The sequence below is a fragment of the Bufo gargarizans genome, chromosome 6 (genome assembly GCF_014858855.1).
Source record: "Bufo gargarizans isolate SCDJY-AF-19 chromosome 6, ASM1485885v1, whole genome shotgun sequence".
Taxonomy (NCBI): Eukaryota; Metazoa; Chordata; class Amphibia; order Anura; family Bufonidae; genus Bufo; species Bufo gargarizans.
The window spans coordinates 387,377,547-387,391,497 of NC_058085.1; the positions used below are offsets into that span (position 1 = coordinate 387,377,547).

General features: G+C 43.9%; 1 protein-coding gene across 2 annotated transcripts in view; it reads right to left on the bottom strand.

Moving 5' to 3' along the window:
• Positions 1-2,440: 2,440 nt before the first annotated feature.
• The window catches only part of LOC122941112 (RRP12-like protein), a 50,908-nt gene continuing 39,397 nt past the window's right edge, over positions 2,441-13,951 (bottom strand). For both annotated transcript variants that reach the window (XM_044298123.1, XM_044298122.1), the window contains exons 27-34: positions 13,616-13,771; positions 12,119-12,288; positions 11,530-11,637; positions 6,029-6,078; positions 5,210-5,288; positions 4,195-4,262; positions 3,765-3,847; positions 2,441-2,845 (exon numbers count right to left, since the gene is read on the bottom strand). In XM_044298123.1, the coding sequence (XP_044154058.1) occupies positions 2,746-2,845; positions 3,765-3,847; positions 4,195-4,262; positions 5,210-5,288; positions 6,029-6,078; positions 11,530-11,637; positions 12,119-12,288; positions 13,616-13,771 (814 nt within the window). In that variant the 3' untranslated portion in view covers positions 2,441-2,745. The remainder of the gene's footprint in view (positions 2,846-3,764; positions 3,848-4,194; positions 4,263-5,209; positions 5,289-6,028; positions 6,079-11,529; positions 11,638-12,118; positions 12,289-13,615; positions 13,772-13,951) is intronic.

A 13,951-nucleotide genomic window follows, 5' to 3' on the forward strand; every position in this document is an offset into this window, starting at 1 on the left:
GCGGTGCTGGGCTCATTTCCGCTGGACTCCTCTCCGGATACAGAACACCATGAAGGGAACCCAGCGGGGTTCACTATAACACCTATTGAACATATTCCATTACATCTCCAAACAGACACCCAGTACATCAGACGTCGAGAGATGTATTGGATTTTTAAAATCAATAGTTTGAACCCGTATGGTCTGAATGAGGCGTTTGAAATTAATTTATAATGGGGATATTTATTTATTGATTTATCTACCTATCTATTCCTACCTTTATATACATATATACACTTTTTTTTTTTTTTTTATAAAATTTTAATAATTTTTTTTTCATATATATACATATATATATATATTTCTATAGTCTTATGTGATTTCACATTTTTTTATGGAATTTTTTATGGAATTTCATATACACATTTTTATATACATATTTAATTCATGCTTTATTTATTAAATATATATAAAGATCTATTTTTATTATCATAATATATATATATTTCTATAGATGCATTCTTACTTATACTGATATATCTGCTGTATACAATTCCCTTTACTGGAGACATACAGAAATCTACCATTTCTTATCACTACCCCTATTGGTTATTTAAACATTTTCATTTGACCTATTTATGTGTCTCATACACTTTTTTAAATGAGCTCGATCTAGCTCTATAAACCGATCCACAGTATCCCCTAGACCAGAACGACAAGTGGGGTAGGTCACATGATCGCAAAGATACGATCATGTGACATCCTAGCTGCAGGCCAGGACGGGCATGCGCAGCTTGAGCAAGCATAGTGCGGCCACCATCCTGTGAGAGATCCAAGCCGCCGGCCAGCGCAGACATGCGCAGTCTGAAGCGACCGGGGCCTCTCTACTTCCGCCCTATGCTAGCAGCGGCACCATGCCAGCATAGACTTCCGGACTCCCGAGTCATGTGACACTAATACCAGTGATCACATGACCGGGAGCGATACTAAATGTGTTTGACTTGCAGAAAGGAAATATGATCTACAAAGAATTTTTAGATAAAACCCATGCGATCTTTATATATAAACTGTTCACAGTCACACTTATTTTATGGTATTCGAAAATATTGTAAATGCAGATGACACCTGGTGATAACTCCTCCCACAAGGGGCGTCAGCCAGGTACATCGTTTTTGGCGGTTTTTCTGGAGTTATTCACCTATAAATAATGTAATACTTGCTATGTATATATGAACCTGATGAAGGGGAGTGTTTCATCCCCGAAACGCGTTGTTTCCAATTAAAAACTAAAATAATCTATTAAGACTGGTCACACTGGTGGATTTGCGCCGATGCAGAACTTCTTCTTCTCTTTACCTACGAATTCTTTTGGAGGGACTGGACATCCCAGCCAAAAGATCCCCAAAAATCTGCGGCAGCAACCCTGGTTCAAATGGTCTTATTTCTATCAAGTATACAGTAGTGTTGTGCCTGCTGGAGCACAACCCTATAAGGTGAGTTTGGATATTTCTCACCCTGATATCCCTATTTGGTGCTTTGAACATACTACCCTATTGTGCGCTCTTTTTTCTCTTTTTTTCCCTTGTTTCCGAGGGAAATTTAGAGTTGTCCGTGCTTCATATCTCCGGATACAGGACTCATATCAGGTCATTTGCATATGGAGCAAAACGTTTTTTTAACACAATAAAAGCGCAGAGAGCTCTGGGACCTGGGTACTGCAGATGTGCTAGCGGCCATCTAGCAGCCCATGTCCCCAGAATTATGGCCAAAATCCTGGTGACATGTTCCCTTTAAAGTTTATATAGGAGAATTGTAGCTCTGCCCAATATAAAGAAAAATGAAGAAATTATTAGCAGAGAATATTTAATAGATTCAGATAAAAAGAACTAAGCTGGAGGTATTCACGTCAAAGAGAAAAGGGGAAAAAAAAACAAAAAAAAACTCCTGTTTTGTAACTAAACATCTTTTACATACTCTATGATATACTATATAGAAGGATAAAAAATTGACTCTAGTGCCGCCGACCCCATAAGTCCATGTTTGACCCGTAATGGAGCCTTAAAGGGTTATTCTGGTTACAAGTTATCACCGATCACTGGTAACTGGGACCGCACCTTCCATCAATCACGAGAATGGTGGTCCCCTGCCATAGGTGTCTCTAACGAGACCATTTACTTCTGGGGGAAATCTAATTTGGGTACTTGTAATAGAGAGTGCTGCCTGTAAGACCTTCCTATGCTTGCTCGGTCCCCACAAGGACAACCAAGACCTTCCATAGAAATACTGTACTAAACATTATTAAAAGTTAGCCACAAACTTCTGCCATATGGTGATGGTTTTCTGCAGAAATGAGTGTCTGTAGTTAGCTGTTAAAGCAGTATCCTCCTGCCTCCAGGAACACAGCAGTGGAATGGATGTGGCAGCCGGGTGTTAATGCAAGGATCCATTGAAGAAGACGTCCCATAGTGATCAAGGTTTATTCAGCACAACAAACGGCACAGTCTTATTGAACCACATGAAATCGTGTCCCTTGAAAACAAAGAGCAAAGGAGCAGAGGGGAGGAACTTCTGCCAACGCTCTTAAGTTCCCCTCACTGCTCCTCCTCACAGCAGTGATGAAGATGTCCCTTTCATACTCTGAAACTATCACCGCTCAGTCAACCTCAAACCATAACTGTCTGTCCATGGGCAGAACGCGCATACACAGGGCACCAGACCAGGCAGACGATTGCACACAGCGCTGTGGAGATGATGGGTGTGATGCTCTCATGATCTCCTGGCATTCTTCTTTTTCTTCCCGCTCAGGGCTCCTTTCTGTGCTGCTTTTACCAGACCTTTAAACTGACCCTGCATCTTTGCCTTTTTCCTGCAGGAGACAAAAAGTCAGTGATCATTAACCCTTTACTGCAGGCATCCTCAAACTGCGGCCCTCCAGCTGTTGTAAAACTACAACTCCCACAATGCCCTGTAGGCCGATACCTGTAGGCTGTTCGGGCATGCTGGGAGTTGTAGTTTTGCAACAGCTGGAGGGCCGCAGTTTGAGGATGCCTGCTTTACTATCTTTACGTATATAAGAAGCATCGTAAACGAGTGTCATTCCATTCAGTTGTAATAATCTGGACTTGGAGATCTCTTCACACCAACTGTTGCAAAACTACAACACCCAGCATGCTATGACAGCCGCAGCACAGCCTGCTGGAAGTTGTAGGTCTGTGGATAACTGGTATAGTTCATTAAGGGTTGCATTTTGGTTTATCCACTGCTTCCAACCCTACTCAGATATCATGTTACATAGGCTTTACTGGGTCATACACTGGCATTGTGAATAGCATGAATGTCGAGAAATACAGGTGAAACTCGAAAAATTAGAATATCGTGCAAAAGTTCATTTATTTCAGTAATGCAACTTAAAATTTGAATATTGTAAAAAGGTTCAATATTCTAGGCTCAAAGTGTCGCCCTCTAGTCAGCTAATTAATCCATACCCCCTGAGCAAAGGGGACCTCAAAATTGTGACTTTGGGTTTTCATAAGCTGTAAGCCATAATCATCCAAAATATAACAAAGGCTTGAAATAGACTCATTACATGCAAAGCGAGATATCTCATATGTTAGTTTCACCTTTTAAGTAGCATTACTGAAATAAATGAACTTTGCACGATATTCAAATTTTTTGAGTTTCACCTGAACATAAAGTCACAGCAGCCTGGCTTCTAAGGAGCGATCCGATGTACAATACTGGTATACAATACGGTCATTGCCCTTTAAAGGTAACGCGTGTCTCACCTGCGGTTGAGCTTGGACTTGTTCAGGGGTATGTAGGCGTAAGGGTCGTGTTTGCCTTTCTGTTTTATGTCACCTTTTCCTTTCTGGAAAGAGAAAAAAAACAAAAAAAAACAGCCAAAGTGAGAACTACTACCCTCAACATAGACAGTGCAATCAACAGCAAACCACTAATTATACTGAGCCATGAGGGGCATTCATAAAGGGCCCGTGGACAGCATTCAGGACAGAACTATGAAGATATAGACTATATTATTCCCTGGGGGGAGGGGGGGGGGGGCAATGCATCTAGGGAAGAATACCTCCATGATATGGAATGTGATAGAGCATGGTAATCCCCTCCTCACCAGGGAATTCTGCTAGAAAAACTTATAAAACTAGAGGTTGAATATAAGCCTATACATTTAGATAGCTGCTGCATTATGGAAGTTACCTTCGACTTGTAGGCTCTTCCGAACTCGGGCTTTTTGGAAAGAGGTCTGTGTATTCCCATACCACCAGCTGTTGAGATAAGGAAACAAGAATTTATCATCATGGCTGATGCGGAATACAATGACATGACAGAGCGGGTACGCGACATGAAAGGAGCTGTAATCCCCTGCTTATAGGTAAATTATCTGTATCTACCAGACCATAAAGCTGTAATATAATGAAGGTCAGGCCAAGCGAGTTAAATCCCAGGGGAAAGGTCTTCCGCATGATGTGTGCTATCAATGCACAGGATTAAACACAGCATGAAATTCACTATTTCCTACAGTAAATGTATCCTAGCGCCTACGCTGACAAATCTTCCACATAACTGACAAGGAACATAGATCTGAATGGAGCTCCCGGGGGGAGAACTTCACCAGTAACAGTTGTAAGCAATAAAACATGGACAACGGTCTATACAATGGTCGTCTCAAAACAATAAAAAGTTGCAAAAACTACAACGTCCAACATTTTACCTGCATTGAAACAGATTGTTGTTACTGCTGTATGTAGTTAGACTGGATTCAATTGCCCCCAGTCCTTAGCTGTGAGAAGTATCAGGGCAAGTAGAGGCTCTGGGTGTAAACAGGAACGTTCACATTTAAATGGATAAGTGTCTGACTGATGGTGATAAAATGGGACCCTAACCCGCAAGTGTGCATGCTCGCCCGCCACTCCATTTATACAGGAGGAAGTAGGATTCTGTTCTTGTGAAAGCCAAGAGCCCCAGTGGTTGGACCCTATCAGAAACCTATCCCCCATACTGTGGATAGGAAATACATTTAAAATCTGGTACAGACCCTTTAAATTCTTGTGTGACGTGAAATCCAATCTACTATTCCCCGTTATCAGTCGGTTCAGTAGGATTTCCCTATGGAATGACAAAGCCCTTGATGGCGACTATCTCACATGTCATTAGTCCTGAGGACATACATGCGTGTGATGGATTACCAGCAGCCATCTTTAGGTCGGTTTACCTTTATACTGTGCCGTCTTCTCTGCAGTTTCGCCATCTTCATCATTATCTTCCCGGAATCTCTTCTTCTGCGCTTTTTTCTGTGGACACCGATAAGAAATAGGTCATCAAGTATTCCAAAGAAAGCGGGAACAGAGTCGAGATAAAGGCAGCAGGTCATTAATCCGTTTCACAAACAAACATCCTTCTTAACGCTACGTCTGTACTGGAAGCGACCCGCTGCCCTATACCGTGTGCTAGGATACCGGTGATGTTGCATTTTTGAAAAAAAGTATCCCCTAACCAAAGGGTAGGCGTTTGATCCACGCAGACTGACTGCTGGGACCCCCACCAATCATGAGATCGGGGATACCCCCTGTATGAATGAGACGAGAGAGAGTGCACACGCTCTGTGAAACTACGAAGAGAAGCTCGGTACAGTATTAGGCAATGTCAGGCGGTGCCATAGAGATGAAGTGAGTGTGCACGCTCGGCCACCGCTCCAATCATACAGGGGCACGCAGGACTCCCATTCTTGTGACCAGGGTCCCTGCAGCCGGACACTTATCACCTATCCTTTGGATACGAGATACTATATAAACTTGGCACAAGCCTAGACGCGACATGTTACTGAAGACTGTGTTCCCACATATCGTGAGTACAACCGCATCTAATGCACAGACGTATTTCTAGTTGGCCTGATCTGAGCACATCCAGATGTAACGTAATGGCGGCATTATATGAGAACGTGGTTGTGGATCTCACCGCTAGTAGAGTTACCTAATCGATACCTGCACATTACTGTTCAATAAATGGTAAGTGACTGTGTGCCAAAACTTACAGTTCGAAGCCCAACTTCTTCCATGAGATCTGCCATCTCCTCATCCACGCCTGTCAATCAAGACGACAAATAGTTTTAAAAAAAAGCCTCGGCCATAAAGATTACAGATGTACAACAAGAGTCTGAAGTATCAATGCCATATTATGTTAAGTGCTTCCCCCCCCCCCCATGACCCAGCAGTACATATGATTTGAGAAAATTAGAATCTTCCTTAACCACCTCCCGACCACTGTACGCGTATATGCGTCCGGGAGGTGGTTGCTTTATTCCTCCTGGACGCATATACGCGTCTTCTCGCGAGACGCGAGATTTCCTGTGAACGCGCGCGCTCACAGGAACGGAAGGTAAGCGAGTGGATCTCCAGCCTGCCAGCGGCGATCGTTCGCTGGCAGGCTGGAGATCCGAATTTTTTAACCCCTAACAGGTATATTAGACGCTGTTTTCATAACAGCGTCTAATATACCTCCTACCTGGTCCTCTGGTGGTCCCTTTTGTTAGGATCGACCACCAGAGGACTCAGGTAGGTCAGTACAGTCCCACCAAACACCACACTACACTACACCCCCCCCCCCCGTCACTTATTAACCCCTTATAAACCCCTGATCACCCATGATCACCCCATATAAACTCCCTGATCACCCCTCTGTCATTGATCACCCCCCTGTCAGGCTCCGTTCAGACGTCCGTATGATTTTTACGGATCCACGGATACATGGATCGGATCCGCAAAAAGCATACGGACGTCTGAATGGAGCCTTACAGGGGGGTGATCAATGACAGGCGGGTGATCACCCATATACACTCCCTGATCACCCCCTGTCATTGATCACCCCCCTGTCATTGATCACCCCCCTGTAAGGCTCCATTCAGACGTCCGCATGATTTTTACGGATCCGATCCATGTATCCATGGATCCGTAAAAATCATGCGGACGTCTGAATGGAGCCTTACAGGGGGGGTGATCAGTGACAGGGGGGTGATCACCCTGATTACCCTGATCACCCCCTGTCATTGATAACCCCCCTGTAAGGCTCCATTCAGACGTCCGCATGCGTTCTGTGGATCCGATCCATGTATCCATGGATCCGTAAAAAATCATGCGGATGTCTGAATGGAGCCTTACAGGGGGGGTGATCAGTGACAGGGGGGTGATCACCCTGATCATCCCCTGTCATTGATAACCCCCCTGTAAGGCTCCATTCAGACGTCCGCATGCGTTTTGTGGATCCGATCCATGTATCCATGGATCCGTAAAAAATCATGCGGATGTCTGAATGGAGCCTTACAGGGGGGGTGATCAGTGACAGGGGGGTGATCACCCTGATTACCCTGATCACCCCCTGTCATTGATAACCCCCCTGTAAGGCTCCATTCAGACGTCCGCATGCGTTCTGTGGATCCGATCCATGTATCCATGGATCCGTAAAAAATCATGCGGATGTCTGAATGGAGCCTTACAGGGGGGGTGATCAGTGACAGGGGGGTGATCACCCTGATCATCCCCTGTCATTGATAACCCCCCTGTAAGGCTCCATTCAGACGTCCGCATGCGTTTTGTGGATCCGATCCATGTATCCATGGATCCGTAAAAAATCATGCGGATGTCTGAATGGAGCCTTACAGGGGGGGTGATCAGTGACAGGGGGGTGATCACCCTGATTACCCTGATCACCCCCTGTCATTGATAACCCCCCTGTAAGGCTCCATTCAGACGTCCGCATGCGTTCTGTGGATCCGATCCATGTATCCATGGATCCGTAAAAAATCATGCGGATGTCTGAATGGAGCCTTACAGGGGGGGTGATCAGTGACAGGGGGGTGATCACCCTGATCATCCCCTGTCATTGATAACCCCCCTGTAAGGCTCCATTCAGACGTCCGCATGCGTTTTGTGGATCCGATACATGTATCCATGGATCCGTAAAAAATCATGCGGACGTCTGAATGGAGCCTTACAGGGGGGGTGATCAGTGACAGGGGGGTGATCACCCTGATCACCCCTGTCATTGATAACCCCCCTGTAAGGCTCCATTCAGACGTCCGCATGCGTTCTGTGGATCCGATCCATGTATCCATGGATCCGTAAAAATTCATGCGGATGTCTGAATGGAGCCTTACAGGGGGGGTGATCAGTGACCGGGGGGTGATCAGGCAGTGTTTCTGGGTGATCACCCCCCTGTCATTGATCACCCCCCTGTCATTGATCACCCCCCTGTCATTGATCACCCCCCTGTCATTGATCACCCCCCCCCCTGGTAAGGCTCCATTCAGACATTTTTTTTGGCACAAGTTAGCGGAAATTTTTTGTTTGTTTTTGTTTTTGTTTTTTCTTACTAAGTCTCATATTCCACTAACTTGTGTCAAAAAATAAAATCTCACATGAACTCGCCATACCCCTCACGGAATCCAAATGCGTAAACATTTTTAGACATTTATATTCCAGACTTCTTCTCACGCTTTAGGGCCCCTAAAAAGCCAGGGCAGTATAAATACCCCACATGTGACCCCATTTCGGAAAGAAGACACCCCAAGGTATTCCGTGAGGGGCATATTGAGTCCATGAAAGATTGAAATTTTTGTCCTAAGTTAGCAGAAAGTGAGACTTTGTGAGAAAAAAAACAAAAAAAAAAATCAATATCCGCTAACTTATGCAAAAAAAAAAAAATTCTAGGAACTCGCCATGCCCCTCATTGAATACCTTGGGGTGTCTTCTTTCCAAAGTGGGGTCACATGTGGGGTATTTATACTGCCCTGGCTTTTTAGGGGCCCGAAAGTGTGAGAAGAAGTCTGGGATCCAAATGTCTAAAAATGCCCTCCTAAAAGGAATCTGGGCACCTTTGCGCATCTAGGCTGCAAAAAAGTGTCACACATCTGGTATCGCCGTACTCAGGAGAAGTTGGGGAATGTGTTTTGGGGTGTCATTTTACATATACCCATGCTGGGTGAGAAAAATATCTTGGTCAAATGCCAACTTTGTATAAAAAAATGGGAAAAGTTGTCTTTTGCCAAGATATTTCTCTCACCCAGCATGGGTATATGTAAAATGACCCCCCAAAACACATTGCCCAACTTCTCCTGAGTACGGCGATACCACATGTGTGACACTTTTTTGCAGCCAAGGTGGGCAAAGGGGCACCTTTCGGATTTCGCAGGCCATTTTTTACACATTTTGATTGCAAGGTACTTCTTACACATTTGGGCCCCTAAATTGCCAGGGCAGTACAACTACGCCACAAGTGACCCCATTTTGGAAAGAAGACACCCCAAGGTATTCCGTGGGGGGCACGGCGAGTTCCTAGAATTTTTTATTTTTTGTCACAATTTAGCGGAAAATTATGATTTTTCTTTTTTTTTTCTTTTTTCCTTACAAAGTCTCATATTCCACTAACTTGCGACAAAAAATAAAAAATTCTAGGAACTCGCCATGCCCCTCACGGAATACCTTGGGGTGTCTTCTTTCCAAAATGGGGTCACTTGTGGGGTAATTATATTGCCCTGGCAATTTAGGGGCCCAAATGTGTGAGAAGAACTTTGCAATCAAAATGTGTAAAAAATGCCCTGCAAAATCCGAAAGGTGCACTTTGGAATATGTGCCCCTTTGCCCACCTTGGCAGCAAAAAAGTGTGACACATCTGGTATCGCCGTACTCAGGAGAAGTTGGGCAATGTGTTTTGGGGTGTCATTTTACATATACCCATGCTGGGTGAGAAAAATATCTTGGTCAAATGCCAACTTTGTATAAAAAAATGGGAAAAGTTGTCTTTTGCCAAGATATTTCTCTCACCCAGCATGGGTATATGTAAAATGACACCCCAAATCACATTCCCCAACTTCTCCTGAGTACGGCGATACCAGATGTGTGACACTTTTTTGATGCCAAGGTGGGCAAAGGGGCACATATTCCAAAGTGCACCTTTCGGATTTCACCGGTCATTTTTTACACATTTTGATTGCAAAGTTCTTCTCACACATTTGGGCCCCTAAATTGCCAGGGCAGTATAACTACCCCACAAGTGACCCCATTTTAGAAAGAAGACACCCCAAGGTATTCCGTGAGGGGCATGGCGAGTTCCTAGAATTTTTTTTTTTTTGTCGCAAGTTAGTGGAATATGAGACTTTGTAAGGAAAAAAAATAAATAAAAAATCATCATCATTTTCCGCTAACTTGTGACAAAAAATAAAAAGTTCTATGAACTCACTATGCCCATCAGCGAATACCTTAGGGTGTCTACTTTCCGAAATGGGGTCATTTGTGGGGTTTTTCTACTGTTTGGGCATTGTAGAACCTCAGGAATCATGACAGGTGCTCAGAAAATCAGAGCTGCTTCAAAAAGCGGAAATTCACATTTTTGTACCATAGTTTGTAAATGCTATAACTTTTACCCAAACCATTTTTTTTTTGCCCAAACATTTTTTTTTATCAAAGACATGTAGAACAATAAATTTAGCGAAAAATTTATATATGGATGTTGTTTTTTTTGCAAAATTTTACAGCTGAAAGTGAAAAATGACATTTTTTTGCAAAAAAATCGTTACATTTTGATTAATAACAAAAAAAGTAAAAATGCCAGCAGCAATAAAATACCACCCAATGAAAGCTCTATTAGTGAGAAGAAAAGGAGGTAAAATTCATTTGGGTGGTAAGTTGCATGACCGAGCGATAAACGGTGAAAGTAGTGTAGTGCCGAAGTGTAAAAAGTGCTCTGGTCATGAAGGAAGTTTCACCTAGCGGGGCTGAAGTGGTTAAAGGGGTTTTCCAGGATTAGAATATGTGATCGTTAGGTGTCCGACACCAATCAGCTGTTTGAAGAGACTGCAGCAGACAGGTGGCCACTGCAGTCTCCTCACAGCGCCATACATTGTATAGTGGCTGTGCTTGGTATTACAGCCCAAGCCCATTCACTTGAAAGGAACCGAGCAACACATAGGCCACGTGATCAACGTGACTTCACCGGCCTAGGAAGGGGCCGCAGCGCTCACTAGCCTCTTCATAGCTGATCAGCAGAGGTGGCCAATCATCCTAGATCCAATATTGATGACTGAGCGTGAGGATAGGTCATCAATATTTTATTCCCAGAAAACACCTTTAAGATCTAGGCGCCTGGGGTTCTGCAATCCAGTGGTGGTCGTGCTTGATCACTATAGGAAAAAGCCCCAGACTCTCTGGATGCCGGGGCCGGGGGCGTGCACATAGGCGTAAGCTCGCATTTGTGCTGCTGCTGCAGCAGTGGCCGTAATCCCTGGAAACGAGCCGTGTATAACGTGATGGAAAAATGAATCCAGCCAGCAAAGGAAGCAATACGGACAATCACAATACATTAGTAAGTGCCTTGTATTAACTTAATCTACATGATAAATGTCATCTGCTGAAGTGAGAAACAACCCCTTTCAGTATTTCAGCTAGAGACATCTACAGTTCACATACAGGTATAGGCAATGCCCCGCAGGTCTAGTGACATCTCCTCTGGTATGTGTCCAGGTCACACAAGTAGCGCACGTACCTTTTGACTTCTCCTCTTTAGCTTCATCGTCCTTGATAATGAGCCGGCCGTCTGACGTGACTTTGAAGTCGTGGCTCTTCTTGCTGTTCTTCACGCCTGGTTTTGTGGCTGTGAAAGAGAAATACTTCATATGTCAGGTACAATAATACGTAGTTATTCTGATGGTGCGGACCATGGAAGAGTAATAGGACACGCTAATGCTATTACACTGTGTTCTTGGAGAGAACTTGCTTATTAAACTGATAAGAATTCGGATTAAATGAGTGTTTATGAGGTCAGGCGATCAGTAGCCATAGCAGAGCTAAGGCTTGACAGATGGAACTCAGGGCAAGCAGTCTGCAAATAGACTGATTGTTAACCACACGTATCACAAAAACTGCTGAAACGTTTTAATAAAGACCAGCTGAAAAAATGATCTTTAGCCCAAACTGAATAAAAAGCAATCATTACAAAAAAAATCCAAATGGTGTCAATAGCCATTAAACTAGGACAGATGGCTATCTAGGCCACAGCACATAAATAACAGCGTGTTATAACCCTACGATGCACAGACAGACCCCCCACAGGTTATTTTCATTTTATAACTCACCTAGTACGCGCTGAGCAGCATTCGCATCGAGAAAATTTAGCGGCTCATCTCCTTCTCCTTCCTTGAGCCAGGCCTTGCTCATCTGCCTGACTTGTTTCTTCTGCTGCTTTGTCTGCTTCTTATCCTCTTCCTCCTCCTCCTCATCTGTATCTGCCAAGATGTCCTCTATGCTAAAAATGAAAGAATCCCAGTGAGTGAGTCACAGCTCTTCAAGGTGCACTTCCCATTCCAAAAAAAAAGTTCTAAAGTTTTTTAAACTCTGTACCGATTATACCTCCATGAGGAGTGCAAATCCCCTGCATAGGATAAACAAATAAAAGAATAGCATGCTAAATTCCAGCAGCCACCACTAGGGGGAGCTTATCAGCTTACTGCATAATGTATTATACAATGAACTCTACAATAAAACCGAATGCAGCATGCTCCCCCTAGTGGTGGCTGCAGAACCTTAGGATTTATCTATACAGATTTTGCAGTCCAGTCTTTAAAAAAAATTTATTTAAAAAAATTAAATAAAAACAGCACATAAAGTTGGACACAATAATAACAAAGTTTAATAATGAGTCACGTGTACAGATTCTTACAGCCCAAACTGTACTCACTTTACAATGTGCCTGCAGTGCCACATGCCATGGGCACACTACAGATACCAAAAGTTCTGATTGTCCAATTGTCACTGAGGGCAATTGCGGATGGATTAAAGATAATATTTAGGGTGCCAGCATGTTTGCGGCCAAGCTACTATAGGCACCTGCGGATTACCACTAATTGGAAGGCTGTGCCTCTTCTTGCTGCGGATTTAAGTATAGGTGGTAACCATTGGTAAACTGCGTGTGGTTAGCTTGGCCGGCTGCATATTTAATAGCACCCTTAGTGTTCATTGCTCATTAAAGAAGTTTAAAAAAAAAAATGTCCCAGCATTTTAATAAAGTAATAAAACGATGTATACCATGAAGAAAATATATACCAGCGCTACTGCTTCAGTTCTCCATGCTGGGTTTGGCTGCAGTGACAATGCACCTGTATACCATACATGACCGATGCAGCCAGAAGTATACGGGCAAGTCATCACCACAGCCAAGAAGATAACGTCATAGCAGCAGTGGCCAGGATCAGACCGGCAGTACTGGGCAGGGAATGACATAGACGAGTGTAAGGCGAGCGTTCCTCCCGCAGCGAGTCCGCATCGCAGCACCTGGCCTGACCTCCCAGCACTGACGGGATTCACATAGCATTATATTGATTTATGATGCTATGTAACCCTTACAGTTCTGGAATGTATTGGATAACAGTGACAGCATTATGCCAGTGTTATCCAATACATTCCAGAACTATAAGGGTTACATAGCATCATAAAATCAATATAATGCTATGTGACCCCCTGCAGTGCTGGGAGGTCAGGCCGGGTGCTGCGTTGTGGACTCGCTGCGGGAGGAACGCTCATCTGCAAGGGGCCTAACTTTACTCAAACACCCCCTGTAACCTTCTATTACTTACTCATTTCCCTTGGGCTTAGCGCCATCATCATCTTCATCTTCCTTGGATGCGGCCTGTTTTAGTGCTTTTTGCTTCTTGTTTTTAGCCTCAGCCTTCCGGATGTTGACGAGGACCTTGTGATAGTCTGCTGGGAGCATGTCCTTCACCAACTCAAACCTGGCAGTAAAGAATGATACTGTTAATGCAGGCCAGAAAGAACGACATAAAAGTGCAGATAATCCAGCAAAGAGGCCACTGAAGAAACAGTTTTACAACTTATCAAACATCTTAAAGGGTAACTAACCCTTTACTGAAACCACGGTGGTGCAACAGCTGCCATCGGCTCTGCTTTTCCAG